The following is a 19,036-nucleotide window of genomic DNA, read 5'->3' as shown; positions in this document are numbered from 1 at the left end:
AAAGGTAAATGTATTGAAATAATGTGATACAATTAAAGTCTTCAGAGGTGGTCTTTGATATTAGTAAGTTTCCTTATCATAGAAAATTACTAAAAATATTAATTACTAAGGGACATGTACAGGAATGCTCTGACAACACTTATAATTATAAAAGGTATGTAGGAACATTGTAGAAAGTTAAGAAAATTACCACCACAGTTTTGGCATGCTATATGTATGTCTGGTAGGGATGAGAGGGGTGTAGGAACTGGAAACCAAGAGGAAGGAGTCAAAGAAAAGTTCGGTTATTAAGGGGGAAAAAAAGAGCATTAGGGTCGCTAGGTAGTAAGCATCCAAGCATAGAGGAGGCTGCCACAAAATCATGTCTCTTCTGCGTACTTAGTAAAGTTAGAAATAAAGAATTTCAGGATGGAGCAGATTATGTTAAAATGGAATGAATTAATGAGTTCATGTAGAATATCTTTCACATGTACTCAGAAATATTACAAATTGTCATCTAAGCATGGTAGTTTGAAATCCTTCTTTTGGCAAAGGTATACATTTAATCACTGCATCTGTCCCTCTCTTAGCTGAAAAAGACGTGAAAAGTTTGCCTGGTTAGCATTAAGCTGGCTAGTGCGTGTATAACTGGATACATTTAACCGGGTACATTTCCTGCTTTTCCTCTAGACTATCAATAAAGTACTGCTTCAGTATGCTGCGATCCTATCAAGTGACTTCAGTTCATATTGTGATAAGGAAAATGTGGTAAGTAAACCTGTGTCTGCTTTCACGTATTCCTCAGTTGAGATCCATTTTTTTTTTAATTTTATTTTTTATAAACATATATTTTTATCCACAGGGGTACAGGCCTGTGAATTGCCAGGTTTACATACTTCATAACACTCACCATAGCACATACCCTCCCCAATGTCTATAAACCGATCCCCCTCTCTCCCAACCCCCCTCCCCCCATCAACCCTCAGTTTGTTTTGTGAGATTAAGAGTCACTTATGGTTTGTCTCCCTCCCAATCCCATCTTGTTTCATTTACTCTTCTCCTACCCCCTTAACGCCCCATGTTGCATCTCCTCTCCCTCATATCAGGGAGATCATATGACAGTTGTTTTTCTCCGATTGACTTATTTCGCTAAGCATGATACCCTCTAGTTCCATCCACGTCATCGCAAATGGCAAGATTTCATTTCTTTAGATGGCTGCATAGTATTCCATTGTGTATATATATCACATCTTCTTTATCCATTTGTCTGTTGATGGACATCTGGGTTCTTTCCATAGTTTTGCTATTATAGACATTGCTGCTATAAACATTCGGGTGCACGTGCCCCTTTGGATCACTATGTTTGTATCTTTAGGGTAAATACCCAGCAGTGCAATTGCTGGGTCATAGGGTAGTTCTATTTTCAATGTTTTGAGGAATCTCCATGCTGTTTTCCAGAGTGGTTGCACCAGCTTGCATTCCCACCAACAGTGTAGGAGGATTCCCCTTTCTCCGCATCCTCGCCAGCATGTGTCATTTCCTGACTTGTTAATTTTAGCCATTCTGACTGGTGTGAGGTGATATCTCACTGTGGTTTTGATTTGTATTTCCCTGATGCCAAGTGATATGGAGCACTTTTTCATGTGCCTGTTGGCCATCTGGATGACTTCGTTGCAGAAATGTCTGTTCATGTCTTCTGCCCATTTCTTGATTGGATTATTTGTTCTTTGGGTGTTGAGTTTGCTAAGTTCATTATAGATTTTGGACACTAGCCCTTTATCTGATATGTCGTTTGCAAATATCTTCTCCCATTCTGTCAGTTGTCTTTTGGTTTTGTTAACTGTTTCCTTTGCTGTTCAAAAGCTTTTGATCCTGATAAAATCTCAATAGTTCATTTTTGCCCTTGCTTCCCTTGCCTTTGGCGATGTTCCTAGGAAGATGTTGCTGCGGCTGAGGTCAAAGAGGTTGCTGCCTGTGTTCTCCTCAAGGATTTTGATGGATTCCTTTCCCACATTGAGGTCCTTCATCCATTTTGAGTCTATTTTCAAGTGTGGTGTAAGGAAATGATCCAATTTCATTTTTCTGCATGTGGCTATCCAGTTTTCCCAACACCATTTATTGAAGAGGCTGACTTTTTTCCATTGGACATTCTTCCCTGCTTTGTCGAAGTTTAGTTGACCATAGAGTTGAGGGTCTATTTCTGGGCTCTCTATTCTGTTCCATTGATCTATGTGTCTGTTTTTGGGCCAGTACCATGCTGTCTTGATGATGCCAGCTTTGTAATAGAGCTTGATGTCCGGCATTGTGATGCCACCAACTTTGGCTTTCTTTTTGAATATTCCTTTGGCTATTCGCAGTCTTTTCTGGTTCCATATAAATTTTAGGATTATTTGTTCCATTTCGTGAAAAAAATGGATGGTACTTTGATAGGAATTGCATTAAATGTGTAGATTGCTTTAGGTAGCATAGACATTTCCACAATATTTATTCTTCCAATCCAGGAGCATGGAACATTTTTCCATTTCTTTGTGTCTTCCTCAATTTCTTTCATGAGTACTTTATAGTTTTCTGTGTATAGATTCTTAGGCTCTTTGGTTAGGTTTATTCCTAGGTATCTTATAGTTTTGGGTGCAATTGTAAATGGGATTGACTCCGTAATTTCTCTTTCTTCTGTCTTGTTGTTGGTGTAGAGAAATGCAACTGATTTCTGTGCATTGATTTTATATCCTGACACTTTACTGAATTCCTGTACCAGTTCTAGCAGTTTTGGAGTGGAGTCTTTTGGGTTTTCCACATATAGTATCATATCATCTGTGAAGAGTGATAGTTTGACTTCTTCTTTGCCGATTTGGATGCCTTTAATTTCTTTTTGTTGTCTGATTGCTGAGGCTAGGACTTCTAGTACTATGTTGAATAGCAGTGGTGATAACGGACATCCCTGCCGTGTTCCTGACCTTAGCGGAAAAGCTTTCAGTTTTTCTCCATTGAGAATGATATTTGCGATGGGTTTTTCATAGCTGGCGTTGATAATATTGAGGTATGTGCCCTCTATCCCTACACTTTGAAGAGTTTTGATCAGCAAACGATGCTGTACTTTGTCAAATGCTTTTTCAGCATCTATTGAGAGTATCATGTGGTTCTTGTTCTTTCTTTTATTAATGTGTTGTATCACATTGATTGATTTGCGGATGTTGAACCAACCTTGCAGCCCTGGAATAAATCCCACTTGGTCGTGGTGAATAATCCTTTTAATGTACTGTTGAATCCTATTGGCTAGTATTTTGGTGAGAATTTTTGCATCTGTGTTCATCAAGGATAATGGTCTGTAGTTCTCTTTTTTGATGGGATCCTTGTCTGGTTTTGGGATCAAGGTGATGCTGGCCTCATAAAATGAGTTTGGAAGTTTTCCTTCCATTTCTATTCTTTGGAACAGTTTCAGGAGAATAGGAATTAGTTCTTCTTTAAATGTTTGGTAGAATTCCCCGGGGAAGCCGTCGGGCCCTGGGCTTTTGTTTGTTTGGAGATTTTTGATGACTGTTTCAATCTCCTTACTGGTTATGGGTCTGTTCAGGCTTTCTATTTCTTCCTGGTTCAATTGTGGTAGTTTATATGTCTCTAGGAATGCATCCATTTCTTCCAGATTGTCAAATTTGTTGGCGTAGAGTTGCTCATAGTATGTTCTTATAATTGTCTGTATTTCTTTGGTGTTAGTTGTGATCTCTCCTCTTTCATTCATGGTTTTATTTATTTAGGTCATTTCTCTTTTCTTTTTGATGAATCTGGCCAGTGGTTTATCAATCTTATTAATTCTTTCAAAGAACCAGCTCCTAGTTTCGTTGATTTGTTCTATTGTTTTTTTGGTTTCTATGTCATTGATTTCTGCTCTGATCTTTATGATTTCTCTTCTCCTGCTGGGTTTAGGGTTTCTTTCTTGTTCTTTCTCCAGCTCCTTTAGGTGTAGGGTTACGTTGTGTACCTGAGACCTCTCTTGTTTCTTGAGAAAGGTTTGTACAGCTATATATTTTCCTCTCAGGAATGCCTTTGCTGTGTCCCACAGATTTTGAACCGTTGTGTTTTCATTATCATTTGTTTCCATGAATTTTTTCAATTCTTCTTTAATTTCCTGGTTGACCCATTCATTCTTTAGAAGGATGCTGTTTAGTCTCCATGTATTTGGGTTCTTTCCAAATTTCCTCTTGTGATTGAGTTCTAGCTTCAGAGCATTGTGGTCTGAAAATATTCAGGGAATGATCCCAATCTTTTGATACCGATTGAGACCTGATTTAGGACCGAGGTTGTGACCTATTCTGGAGAATGTTCCATGTGCACTAGAGAAGAATGTGTATTCTGTTGCTTTGGGATGAAATGTTCTGAATATATCTGTGATATCCATCTGGTCCAGTGTGTCAGTTAAGGCCTTTATTTCCTTGTTGATCTTTTGCTTGGATGATCTGTCCATTTCAGTGAGGGGAGTGTTAAAGTCCCCTACTATTATTGTATTATTGTGGATGTGTTTCTTTGATTTTGTTATTAATTGGTTTATATAGTTGGCTGCTCCCATGTTAGGGGCATAGATATTTAAAATTGTTAGATCTTCTTGTTGGACAGATCCTTTGAGTAGGATATAGTGTCCTTCCTCATCTCTTATTATAGTCTTTGGCTTAAAATCTAATTGATCTGATATAAGGATTGCCACTCCTGCTTTCTTCTGATGTCCATTAGCATGGTAAATTCTTTTCCACCCCCTCACTTTAAATCTGAAGGTGTCTTTGGGTTTAAGATGAGTTTCTTGTAGGCAACATATAGATGGGTTTTGTTTTTTTATCCATTCTGATACCCTGTGTCTTTTGATTGGGGCATTTAGCCCATTAACATTCAGGGTAACTATTGAGAGATATGAATTTAGTGCCATTGTATTGTCTGTAAGGTGACTGTTACTGTATATTGTCTCTGTTCCTTTCTGATCTACTACTTTTAGGCTCTGTCTTTGCTTAGAGGACCCCTTTCAATATTTCCTGTAAAGCTAGTTTCGTGTTTTCAAATTCTTTCAGTTTTTGTTTGTCCTGGAAGCTTTTAATCTCTCCTTCTATTTTCAATGATAGCCTAGCTGGATATAGTATTCTTGGCTGCATGTTTTTCTCGTTTAGTGCTCTGAATATATCATGCCAGCTCTTTCTGGCCTGCCAGGTCACTGTGGATAAGTCTGCTGCCAATCTAATATTTTTACCATTGTATGTTACAGACTTCTTTTCCTGGGCTGCTTTCAGGATTTTCTCTTTGTCACTAAGACTTGTAAATTTTACTATTAGGTGACGGGGTGTGGACCTATTCTTATTGATTTTGAGGAGGGTTCTCTGCACCTCCTGGATTTTGATGCTTGTTCTCTTTGCCATGTTGGGGAAATTCTCTCCAATAATTCTCTCCAATATACCTTCTGCTCCCCTCTTTCTTCTTCTTCCAGAATCCCAATTATTCTAATGTTGTTTCGTCTTATGGTGTCACTTATCTCTCGAATTTTCCCCCCGTGGTCCAGTAGCTGTTTGTCCCTCTTTTGCTCAGCTTCTTTATTCTCTGTCATTTGGTCTTCTATATCGCTAATTCTTTCTTCTGCTCATTTATCCTAGCAGTGAGAGCCTCCATTTTCACTTGCACCTCATTAATAGCTTTTTTGATTGCAACTTGGTTAGATTTTAGTTCTTTTATTTCTCCAGAAAGGGCTTTTACATCTCCTGAGAGGGTTTCTCTAATATCTTCCATGCCTTTTTCGAGCCTGGCTAGAACATTGAGAATCATCATTCTGAGCTCTAGATCTGACATATTACCAATATCTGTATTGATTAGCTCCCTAGCCTTTGGTACTGCCTCTTGTTCTTTTTTTGTGGTGAATTTTTCCACCTTGTCATTTTGTCCAGATAAGAGTATATGAAAGAACAAGTAAAATACTAAAAGGGAGGCAACAACCCCAGGAAAATATGCTTTAGCCAAATCAGAAGAGATCCCAAATCATGAGGGGGGAGAAAAGGGATAAAAAGGTTCAGAGAAAAAAAAAAAAGAAACAATTAAAAAAAGAAAACGAATAAAGAAAAAATATAAAGAAGGAAAAAAAAATATATATGTATTAGATAAACTAGTTAAAAAACGTTAAAAAAGAAAAGGGTAAAAGCTAGAAAAATAGCAGAAGAAGAGAAAAAAAAATTGAAAATGAAAAAAAAATTAAATTAACTGCAAGCCTAAAGAATCATGGGGAGAGAGCCAGGAGTTCCGTGCTTGGCTTTCTCCTCCTCTGGAATTCCACTGCTCTCCTTGGTATTGAAACTGCACTCCTTGGTAGGTGAACTTGGTCCTGGCTGGGTTTCTTGCTGATCTTCTGGGGGAGGGGCCTGTTGTAGTGATTCTCAAGTGTCTTTGCCCCAGGCGGACTTGCACTGCCCTTACCAGGGGCCAGGCTGAGTAATCTGCTCGGGTTTGCTTTCGGGAGCTTTTGTTCCCTGAGCACTTTCCGTAGAGTTCTGGAGGATGGGAATGAAGATGGCGGCCTCCCAGTCTCCGGCCCGCAGGAGCCGAGAGCCCAGGGCCCCACTCCTCAGTGCGCCCTCAGAGAACAGCGCCCAATTACTCCCGTCTGCCTGGCCCCGGCCATGCTCCGAGCTCACCAAGCCTGCAATCGGTTCAAGGTAACCCCAAGCTGAGAGTCACTCCTCAGCTCTGTCTCTGTAGCCGGCTTCCCTGTTCTAATACCTGTAAGCTCTGCGACACTCAGACACCCCTGATCCTTCTGTGACCCTGCGGGACCTGAGGCCATGCTGACCCCGCGTGGGCTTCACCAGTTAAGCCTCTGGAGCGATGTCCCTCAGTGGAACAGACTTTTAAAAGTCCTGATTTTGTGCTCCGTTGCTCCACCACTTGCCGGAAGCCGGCCCCTCCCCCCGCGGTCTATCTTCCGTCGCTTTGGATTCACTTCTCCGCCAGTCCTACCTTTCAGAAAGTGGTTGATTTTCTGTTTCTAGAACTGCTGTTCTTCTCTTCGATCTCCTGTTGGATTTGTAGGTGTTTGCAATCTTTAGATAAGCTATCTAGCTGATCTCCCGCTACCTGAAGTAGTCTCAGCCTGCTACTTCTCCGCCATCTTGACTCCTCTCTTGAGATCCATTTTTTAAAAAACAAATGAGTAAGCAAGAGATTTTCTTTCTTTCTTTCTATTTTCAAGGGTAATAGGGAATAGGGTTCTCACGAAATTGTTTGAATACTTCTCTGGGAATCCCAGTCTGGCTACAGTACAGAAATCAGGGGAAGGTTGAGAGCATCTCAATGCCAAGCCAACTTGTGGTATTCAATGACAATAGGGAGAAGACTCACATAAACAATTAAAAACCCACATAATCATAAAACACTGAAGCAGAGACCTAGGAATTAAAAACTTGTTTATGTTGATACCAGTCACATAGTTTGGACACTGGTACAATTTAATTAAGTACAATTTTTCTTTCAGCTTTCAAATAAATTGAGAGATAGTTTGTGTAAGAAGTAATACTGGTTTCTCCTCTAAATCATTAACTTAGCCTTTTCTTTTATAGATGATTAAGAAAATCTTGGAACACTGGAAAAATAAAATTAAATTAAAAAAATGAAAGAAAATCTTTATAAAATTGAAACCAGCACTACAACTTAATAAAAGGCACCAAGAGATAAACTAAAGCAAGATAAACTGAAGTGATATGCAGTATAATCAGTGGTAGTCTGTGGTGGAAGGTGAAATCTTTCCTATTCACCAAATGTCATTTTAGGAGAATTATATTGGTAACATTATAGAAATTTTTTTAAAATACAAAATAAATTTTAAAGAGGATTTTTAAAGAGGAAAATTAGTTTTGTTTTGTTTTTTAAAAACAAGATTTTAAAGGAGGAATATCAGTTTTTCCTCCTCAAAAAATTAGTTCCCACTATCAGGCAAGTCTAAAGAGAATTCTCGGTGAAACCTCATTGACCTCTCGCTGACAGCTCATTAATATAAGTCAGTCTTAATGGTTCTCGAGGGTCCCAGAGATGCTTCTTTCTCTAAAATTAATATGTTGCCCAGATACTTTATTAAAACTCGCAGATATCTCAGCGGTGATTTCTTACTGCCATTGGTTTATACTCTAATAGACAAGACAGGATATTTATTTACTGAAACTGTATATTTGCAGTTAAATTCATAATACATTTGAAAAGTAATATGTTGAAAATGGAAACAGTGCCAGATAATTTCAGGAAAAATTCTGATTATATCAGGATAGCCAACTTGAAAATTTTAAAAGGTAGCTATGAATTACCAGGAATAGTTCTTGTCATTCAGAAAAGAAAAACAACCTTAAAGACAGCAGACTTTTTGCTGTATTAGGAGTTAACATTCTGTAGTTTATTTTTTAAAACATCGGAGAAAAAATCATATATCAATGTTTATTATTCTTTGTATTTTTCTGTATATTTTATACTTTTAAAATCAAGTATTTATAAAGAAAGAAAACACCCTTGCAAATATTACAACACAGGAACTTTTCCTCAGTGCTTTTCTTTCCTAGTTCCTGATATCTTAATGAGTCCTAGACTCTCATTCAAATGCCAAGCATCATTTCAGTGTCTCCATGAAAGAACAGCAACAGCTTAGTGTATGCTTTCAGCTGAGATAAATTGAAGAAATTCTCTTGTATATCGGTGCATGTACATATAACTATTTCTTTCAGTATCAAGAACATTAAAGTTATTTTTTCTCAGTATATTTATGGCCATATTCCTATAACATCTGCAAATTGATCTAGAAACTTTTAAAGAGAGCTATCCCCCTAACATTTGCTTTCCCAGGGTTCAGAATTAAAGATGACAGTTAGAATGTCTGTAACAGAATATATATTTTCTCTAGACATCACATTTCACCTTTTTTAATCCATTTTCTCATACTTCAAAAACAGAACTGTAACACATATAAATCAGAATTATTTGATTTTGAATATTTTAAAAAAACCTTTTTCAACTCAGAAACATACTTTGGTCATAGAGAAATGGCCCTAGTCCCAAAACAAATTTCATATTCATTGTAGTTTATGTTCCTAACTTTGTTCCAGATTTAGATCAGATGAAAGGCATTATGATATTTTTATGGGCAAAGCCAAACTGTATACAAATAAAAAGATGACAACTTCAACATAGGTTATTTTATCTAATTAAACTCATCAACAAATGATATTTCTGAGTTGTTACTGTTCTCTTTACTGTGTGTGTTTTCTGTTTTGTTTTCAGTACCTACAGAGGTGCTTAAAATAAAAGCTCTTTCCAGATTAGGTTCAAGGTAGATTTGTGGAATTCAGTCCTCAGTAGTGATTTGATAAATTGATTCCATAAAATTGATATTTCAACGTTTCAAAGTCAGGGAAATCTTAATGAAAGAGAAGAGTTTCTTATTTATTTTTCTCTCTCTAGATGACTGCATCTTTTTAATATATGTAGCCTTACCTGGGGTTAATATCAATCCATGCATATTATTTATTATGTTTCTTGGTTGCTCTTTTCCATTGGAAATAGTCATATTAAAAAGACTTGGAGGTTGGTTTTTATTTATACAGCCAGGGTGCTAATGTACTAAAGTACTGTTTTTGGTACTAAAGTACTGTTGTGTGTGCCAAAAAAGATCAACTTAATATCATAGAAGAGTCTTCCTAGCTAACTTAGATCCATGGGGAGCAGAGTGATACAACATTTACCCATGCACTCTTCCTGCTTCTCATTAAGAGTCATGGTCTTTCTTTGACCTTCATTTTCTCTTTGTCAAATTCAAGCCAAATCTTCCCTTTCTGCAATGAAAGGGAAGAAAAAAGACTGAAAGAAAGAAAGAGAGAGTGAGAGAGAGAGAGAGAAAGAAGGAAAGAAAAGAAAAAGAAAAAGAAAAGAGAAGAAAAGAAAAAAGAAAAAAAAGAAAGAAAATCCCAATGCCCCCACCCCCTAGTGGGGGTTCACTTTGCATTTGGGTCAGGATGCTGAATCCCTCAAAGTTGTGGTCATGCATACTGCAGAAAGCTTAAGCCTAGAGCAAGTGGCTCTCAGTCATAGCTGGGGACCAGAGTTATTTGTGGAATATTGTGGTTCAGCTTACTGCACAGAATCTGTGGCAGATAAATCTTAGATATCCGTGTTAGAGAAATAAAATATTTATATGACCGGAATCAAAGGAACAGAATCAAAGTTTAAAATTGTTTTAATAAATCGAAGATAGGATGTGGTCACTTTAAGAATCAAGTAGAAAGTTTTTCAAAGGTCAGTAATGTGGTTGAAGCAATAATAAAATCTTTCCACCGATGTGAGCTAACACCTCCCTGTTGTCCTTTAAGTCCTCTCTATGCCTCTCTAATTCCTTATTGGCTCATTTCCCAGAAACCTGGAAGATATATCCATTTTCTTTTCTTTCATTCTTTTCCTCGCCCAAATCAACTGGCTTTTTGAATCAGAATGCAAGAAATATTAAATTGTTCTATAACTATTCTCAATTCCATTTTCCAGTGATAAATTAATTCCCATTATTCTAAGTCCGTATGTAGTCCTGTCACAAAGCTCTCCACCTGCATGTTATTGTTCTATTTCCACCTTTTTGGAAACACGGCATCAAACAACATTTTTAAACATGTATTCTGTGGAAAGCTCTGTGAGGCTCTCGGATTAAGAAAAAGCAGAAGACACAGCAGCATGCATGGTACATTTAAGGTCAGTGGGTGAGACAGTGAAAAGCAATATAAATGTAAAGTCAAATAAAACAAATGTCAAGTGAGTGACAAAGGGATATAGTCTGGGAAAGAGAAAGCTCAAACCTGGAATGATGGATGTGATTCAGATAGACACTGAGGTTCAGGTGAAGAGGCCGCATGCCAAGCCAGGTCAGAGTCTAGAAAGCACAGGTGTTTTGGGGGGAATAAGCTGCTTAAAGGGGAAGTTAGTCATATTTCAGTAGACAGAGATGGGAAGGAAAAACTAGGTTGGAGCCAGATAATTAAGGGCCTTGAGTACTAATGTGCAGGCTTTATCTATAGCCAAAGAGAGTCTATTAAATGTCTTTTTTTTTTTTCCCCTCCCCTGGATTTTTAAAATTCAGATGGTGTTTTGGTTTTTTAAATGGTGAAAATATTGGCAAAATTAAACTATTAACTTTTTCTTAAAGTAAGTAAATCTCTAAAAAAGCAGAACTTGGCTCAATGTTAATAATGAAAAAAATAGTAGTAGTAAGTCCCCCATGGTTTATTGTCTGGGGTATATTATTGAATTGCATTCCCCAAAATGGTAAGATTTCCCCCTTCCATTCTTAACTTTTAAAAAGTAAAATGAAAATAGAAGGATTATTACCAAATATAATAGGACATCAGTGATAGTTGTATACGTAAATCACATTTAAGGTAACCTTATTCAATAATTTATTGTATGAAGGATTCTCACAACACTTTTTTTTTTTTTGCTTTATTTATAGCCCTGTATATTGATGAACAATATTCAGCAACTGCGGGTCCAGCTGGAAAAAATGTTTGAATCCATGGGAGGGAAAGAGGTGGGTATATTTTTATGCCTGTATTTACCAAATATCTACTTAGAGACCATCAGCAGCGTATCTCTTTGCTATGGAAAGTGTCAGTCAAGTTTTTTACAGGATATGATAATACTCTAAAACACCATTAATAACTGAAGTGATCATTAACCACAACAGAATATTGAAAGTAAATGCATTAGCAGTGTGAATGGCAGGAGGGAGATGGCCAGCAGCCTTCTGTAGTGTGTATGTATAGATGTAGTTGTATGTACACAAATATGGACATATATGCTAATGATCTGTACCATTCTACAAACTACAAATTTTTTTTTCACTGTATTGCACAATGTCAAGTTGGTATCAGACTTTTTGTTCTGAGATGTGCTTTGTGGTGCTAGCAATTTTTGATGTATCAGTGGTTTATTGTTCACATCTAAAAGTCTGTCAAAATGTGCTGTGTGCTGTGTCTGTAATGTGTCGTATCTTTGTCCAACATCTTTGACCTGCCATTCCCTGAGCAGAAGAAGGAAGGAGAAAGATTCTTTTATGAGGTTTGTGATAGTAAGCATCTTATCCTTTACCTGGCTGTTTCCCGCAAACCTAAAGACCATTGCACTTCTGATTTGTTCTCATTTGCTTGGTTGGATCAGGCAGACAGTGAAATGTTAGCTGTGCACCTGCCTCCTGCTGTTGCCACAGTCTTTCACGAACCGCCACGAGCATCCAGGGACTTGGGGACTGGAGTTGGTGCCAAGAGGGAAGGTCCTGGGGTTGGCGTTCTCCCACCTCTCCCCCTCCCTAAAACAACCCCAAGGGCAGCTAGAATGTAGAAATATTTCTGTTTCAGATTTCAATTACAGTGTTTCTTATTGTGATAAGTGTACAACATGTATGTGAAGTGAGGTTGGATTTCAAAGCAAAGATTCCTTTTCCTTCAAATTTACAAGGCTGAAAATGCTTCTTTTAAGAGTGGGCTTCTTCACGTGTGATGTTGCCGTTAATCCCAAGGAGCCATTTGTCCATTTTCCTCTCTTAGAGCCTCAGTCTTTTGAAACTGAACTTGCCATTTAGGGCGCTACAAGTGAGAAGCGCTAGGATCTGTGTGTGAAGAAGGTACAGAACTTCAAAAATGAACTTTCATGGGTTATGCTTCCGCTTCAGTGTCTGTTTATTTTGTATAAAATACGGCTCCATTTCCTCACAGTGTGTTAGTGGTTTCTCCAGTGTGAGGGCATGAGCCTCATTTTTAAATTCTTTTGCTGACTTAGGTGAGCACAAACAACTGGGGATCATAGTTGGAGAGCCCCTTTTTAATTGGAGTGATGTTTTATATTCAGACTTTAAGTCCACTTACTGTTTGAAGAGCCATGAAGAGATCAGTGATTTCTTGTGGGAAATTCTGCCTCCTTTTACTGAATTTTAAAGACTATAAACCATGGAAGGATGAAGTTATATTAAAAATGCCACATTTCCAGAAATTTCTCCTAATGCTACTTCTGCTTCCTTACTCTTTTATATTGTTGGACTCTAATGTGACTAATACCCAGCTGAGCTGAGTATTAACAAGACAAAGCAAACCTGTCTTCACAGGAAGCTGTGTGGGCCACGCTACTCACTAACCAAAAATGTTGTGGGGCAGCTTGTTCACCAAACAAGAATGGATACTTTCTTTACCTTGCATAAAATCGCCAGTTGGCAGTGTGTGGGTTTCACATGAAAAATTTAGCTATAACTCTATAGCTAAATCATAGGACTCTTCTTACTGGGGAAAGTAATGAAGAAAGAAATCCTGGGGTTTGTGCCTTCTACCCTCATGACTCTTGCAAGGTCAGTTGCTAAATTCCTCATACATAATTTAAAGGGAAAATGCAATTTTGTGAATGAAATAATTGTCCAGTTTCTAACACTGTAATTTGTTAGGGGGCAGCATGGACCCTCGCTCCTTTCTTTTCCTGCATTTAAATCTTACACATTCTTTCCCTTCCTCTCTCGATCATCTTTTGATGCTCTGTCTCCTTTCTACACACAGTTTCTTTTATCTTATTGTTTTCTACTTTCACCTCATCATCTGTTACCAGAAAAAAGCTCTCGGCAGGCCCAGTCAGCACTGGCATGGGGACTGGTGAAATGTCAGGAGGAAGCAAGACCTGAACTCAAGTCTGGGTGTCACATTGAACCTCCCAAGAGAAAGAACCGTGATTGACACAGATTTAAGTTAGAGTTGCTCGTTGCTACACTCGACCTCCTCAGGGCACCAGAATCTCAAAATAACAGTTACCTGTAGATGGCAGGATGGACATGAGTTGCTTAACTGGGGGCTTTTATAAGGATGGAAAAGGATTTTATCGAGAATGACACAACTGACCCTTTGATATGAGAGGTTTATATGGAACTTAATGCGGCCACGCTCGGTGGCCTTGAGAAGGAGCTCAGTGTGTCCTGATGCCGGTTCTTCTCTCACCCTGGATGGAACTCCTTATAAAACCTTGACTGGTGTTGTTGGGGGAAGCGTTCCTGCCTCCTTCTTCTCCTTTTAGGAGTTTCTTAGCTTTTGTCCCCTACCACTTGTACTAGGATATGTACTTCTTGCTGCAAAAGTCTAATTAGCAAATGATTAATTGCTTTCGTATTTGCTCAGTATCGTTTTGGATGCCACGTGTTTCTCCGCTGGCCCCTAACAGCAGCATGGCTCGCCTCTCCCACTCTTGCCAAGTGCTCACCCCTCGCAGGCCCGGTTGCTTGATGCTGTAGCTCTCTGCCGCTTGAACCTCCACTGTTGGGGTAGCTCTTCTCTCCTAACAGGATCAGCCTCTCTTCCCTCTGGAAACAAATATGTTGAAAACCTTTTTTTTTTTTTTTTTCTTAAGGTGAGAAAAACAAACAAACAAAACAAAAACCTCTTTTTCTGGAGTCCAAGTTGGCCTAACTCTCTGAGTCTATGGGTGAGGCTGTTTCCTGTCGGGGGCTCCCCAGGCAGTCCTAATCAGATCCTGTTACCACCTGCATGCATGATATCCTGGACGTGGGCACATTTTTCTTTTTTTTTTTATCTAGCGCCCTACTTAAAAAGAAAAGAGAAAAACTAACTACTGAATTTCTTTTCCTCTATTGTGACTTTCCCACACACTTCCTTGTGTAAAAATGAGGACCATGTTTTGGTATGACAGCTCTGATCACTGTAAAGAATATAAAGAACATAATAAGTCACATGGGCCATGAAGCTAATATAATCTTAGAAATGAGGCCTGGAGTCTGTTGGGTGTGTGTATGTGTGTGTGTTTCTTTAATAAAGCATCTCATGTGATTTTTCTTGTGCATATTTTTTTGGACACATTAACTAAACCAGATGAAGTAGCCAAGTCCCGGTATTGTGCTGGAAGTTAAATTATGTGCCCCACAATCGCCCTGCTGCATTATCAGTCCTTTTAAGACATAGTAATGGCAAAAATATTGTCGGGATGCCAGCTAATAATTTTCATTACTGGTGAATGATCGTTTTATCATTCTCACATAGCTCAAATACCTCAAAAGTAAAAGGGATGTACTTTGGTTTACGTTATTTTAATAGCTTATTAAACTCAGTATAACTTAGTATAATTCAGTGTAGAGCAACTGCAAATAAATATACAGCCTGTATTCATTTTTTCTTAAAAATATATTGCTACAGCCTATGAAAAGGACTCTGTTGCATTTCCTTGATCTGCAATCTAATTTGTATAAGAACATGAAAAAGAAAATCAGATATTCCAAAATTTAATTTCATTTCAGGAAGTCGTAGGTATTTGTTATGGAGCTCTGGAGAACTTATAGTAATTGATTTAGAAGAATTATGGCCATGCTCTGTAAGCGGAAGAGGCATTACTCCTTCACAATATTGTATCGGCACAATCATCTGAACGATAGAATTCATAATTATCCATAACCCTGCTAACTTCCTGACAGCATTTCAAATGCTAGAAGTTAGTCATCATTAAGACATTTAGGGGAAATAAGGGCATTTGTTCACTTACCTAAATTCTCTTAATTCTGTTGGCCACAAAGCAAACTAATTAGGCACAGTGGCAATATTATTTTCATTGCTGTGTCTCAAAAACATAATTGAATTTCTTGATGCATTTCACCATGGTAGACTTTCCTGAACAGGGCCATGGAATCTGGAACATAACACCACCTATCCTAAACATGTGTATATTTTCATGAGCAATTTAACTACTCTTTTGTTTCAAAAAAGCATTGTCTATATCCTTTTTCATTTTTTTAATGTTGAATTTGAAGAGTTAGAAACTGCATCTGACCCAAAAGTGTATGCATGTACCTGATTGAAATTCATTGTAAAACCTATTAGCTGTAAGGACTTAGTCTTCAGCTAAGCAAATCCCCACTGGAGAGGACGGAAATGAACCCCTATCATATTTTTCTGAGCATTATCCTTTTAACTTTATACTTGCTGGCAACAGGGGGATTGAAAGAGCACTGTTTTAAAGGAAATAATACTTTACGCTGATAGTTCTTGAACTTCAGTATACATCAGAACTGCCTGGGTTGCTGATTAAAACACACATTGCTGAGTTCCATCCCTGGACTTTTTGATTCTGTAGTTTGGGCGGGGCCTGATAATGTACTTTCCTAACAAATTCCCAGCTGATGCCGATCTGCTGCTCAGGGGACCACATTTTGAGAATTACCTCTCTGCTTTCAGAACAGCTACCCAGTAATTAGGAAATGGCTCTGAGTGCCCCTTTGCCTAATATGGGCAACATATTTGACTGATCTACTTAATGTTTTGAATCTTGAGGACACAAATGATTCCATATGTTTGAATAGGCCTTGAGACAGCGTGCAGTCATACAAGCAAATATCGTGTTGTATTAGGGCATGCAGTAATCCATAAATATAGGTGACCAATTGGTAGTGATAAATGAACATTCAGAATTTTTCTTTAACATTTTAGACTTTATGCTTACATTTTACATATAATCTTATCAAAAGGTGGTGATGTTGTATGGAGGCTAAGCTTTATGTTCAAGTTTCTGATCTGTCTCACCTTTTCTTCTTAATGTAAATAGTGGTATAACTCACTAGTTAATACATTAATGAGAATCAATCTACTATTTTCATCTTTTCCAGCAATTACAAAGCAAATTATAACATATGCATCAGATGTCTTAGATAAGAAAATAGACAATGTAAACTAGTCGTAGCTTCCTTTTAGTTCTAAAATTGTTTCCTAAAATAATTTGCAAAATTTTTTTTTCCTATTTTATAGAAGAATCTGTTGTTGCCAGTTATATTTACCAAATCCGTAGGGCAGCAGGAATTGAGATGGGAGTTTATTAATGGAGTCAGAACAATTAAAGTAATAAAGTTTGGGAGTTGGAGACCCCCTCACCTCCCCCACCAGCCCAACACTTTCTAAATTTAAAAATACATTTTAAATGAAAGTTGTAACTGTTACATCTCGCCCTGCAACAATTCGAAAACTAAACTGAAACCTCTAACCTCTTAATGTGTACACAGAGTGCAAAGGTGGGCTGTCCTCTGGCTGAATTCAGTAAGAGCGAGCAGCTATTTTTAGATTTATGATGGCAGATAATAAGGAGAAGTGGGCGTTTGAGGCTGTGGCCTTTCATTCCGCAGCATTCAGCTCTTACGGGGTTTCTCTCTCCTCAGAGTTATCTCTACAATTATGGTTAACAAATCGGACTTAATAGAAAATTAAAAGAATAATGAGGGCCAGAAGGGCAAATCACATAGAGGTGATTAATAAATATGATTAAGAATGTAGTGCCTCTACCAAGGAAAGTTCAGCTAGGTGCTACACTTGTGAAATTAAGGCAAGGTGCTATCTAGAAGGTTTCTGGAAGAGTTTCTGGGCAGGTGACCCAGGTCACGATGAACTACAGATTGAAGCAGGTGCTGCTGGTCACCCTCATTCTCCAGAGCATTCCCGGGAGAGCACAGGGTCACTCTTGTGCCATCGGGCCTCTTTTGAAACTCACCTGTCTCTGAACCTTAATAAAATTTGAAAGAGAATTCAAGCCGCAGCCAAGAGGGAGGTAATAAATAAATAAATAAATAAATAAATAAATAAATAAAATAAATAGAATTTAACTGCCATTTTCTAAAATAGGCCTATTTTATTGTCTTGTGATGCTCTTCTATTGTGATTGTCTGCCTTCACAAACCATCGATCCATGCAAACGAGACAAGCTCACCTCTTTCACCCAGCCAGTGCCCCCTCTTTTCTTGTAGTTGCTTGAGGGCCCTCCAGCACCTCATGCAAATGGCTGAGGGAATTGTGTCCCCACTGATTAATGCTCAACAGGTACTCAGTCCAGTTCACTGAACAGACCACATTCACATCACCTAACAGTGGATGGATGCAGTAATACGGACAGCAGAACAGGGAAACCAGAGTGAGACAGGTTATAAAGGCGTCTTTTAACAGAATTATTCCTGAACATCAGTTCTGTGTCTTGTTTCTTCTACCCCTGACTGAATCCTACTCTGTCCGGTTTCATGGTTAGTCAGCCAATAGATGGAGCTAAAAAGCCCAAAGTTCCTTCTCAGTCCAGTTATTATACTTACTTATTTTTTTAATGAGGGTTTTCAGGAGAGACTGCCTTTAAAAAAAAAAAAAGCTTCTTAGACTTCTGCTTCTCAATCCTCATGTGTCCCCAGATAACGTCAGGGAGCATGGCACATTGCCTCAGTTTTCCCACTTGTAAAAACGAGCTGAAGTGGTACTGTATGGTTTCTGAAATTCATTCTAATTTTAAAATTCTGTAGTTATAAGGACAATCTTGTTAGCAGTCCATTGAGTAGAGGTATAGTCTATAGGTAAGACAGAAAAAAAACTTTTAGTTAAGAGAAACTAATGTCATGTTACTCATACAAGGTTTGAAGGAGTCATTTTTTTCCCAAGTACAGAGAAAAAGGAAAGGCATTTCCCCCCCTTCAGTTGTTTAGGCTGAAGAACCTACCTTAACATATCTCAAAGGCATTTAGTTGATTTGAAGCACTGTGACAGTTGGATTTACTTCATACTCACTTTAATTAGGATGAGAGACAGCTACTGACGTTCAACTTTTGAAACCAGAAGTTAGAAGCATTAATTTATATAACTGATACTCTACCACAACAGTTCATGCAAACCTGAATGGCATAAAGAACATGTCATAGTCTATCTCTTAAAATGGTCTTGTTTTGTAAGTTCTTGGGGAGGATCTCTTCTAGGAGGAATAAAAAAGGAAAAAAGAAAAAAGAGAAAAAAGGATGCCAGGGTAAGCATGGGTGAAGCTAGAACACATTTTTTTTTTTTTAATACAGAAGACCATGTACGTTTTTAAATTTCAGACAACGTACCATAGGACCCATGCTGAATGCCATACCTCTACAAAGTGATTTAGGGCATTTCAAGGAGAGCAATTTCCTGCTGGATTCACTAGGGAATGTTCAGTGATTCCTCAATCATATATTGTAAGTTGAGCTGGCCATTTTAGGATGGATAAATTC

General features: G+C 38.1%; 1 protein-coding gene across 1 annotated transcript in view; it reads left to right on the top strand.

The window, feature by feature from the left end:
- Nucleotides 1–19,036, top strand: part of UNC13C (unc-13 homolog C) — a 601,184-nt gene that overhangs the window by 494,123 nt on the left and 88,025 nt on the right. The window contains exons 25-26 of the mRNA XM_032864917.1: nucleotides 670–747; nucleotides 11,465–11,542. Coding sequence (XP_032720808.1) covers nucleotides 670–747; nucleotides 11,465–11,542 — 156 coding nt within the window. The remainder of the gene's footprint in view (nucleotides 1–669; nucleotides 748–11,464; nucleotides 11,543–19,036) is intronic.

The sequence above is a fragment of the Lontra canadensis genome, unplaced genomic scaffold (assembly GCF_010015895.1).
Source record: "Lontra canadensis isolate GAN:19392208 unplaced genomic scaffold, GSC_riverotter_1.0 scaffold28, whole genome shotgun sequence".
NCBI classification, from domain to species: Eukaryota; Metazoa; Chordata; class Mammalia; order Carnivora; family Mustelidae; genus Lontra; species Lontra canadensis.
The sequence above is the reverse complement of the archived record's forward strand: the minus strand, read 5'-3'. Positions and strand labels throughout refer to the sequence as shown.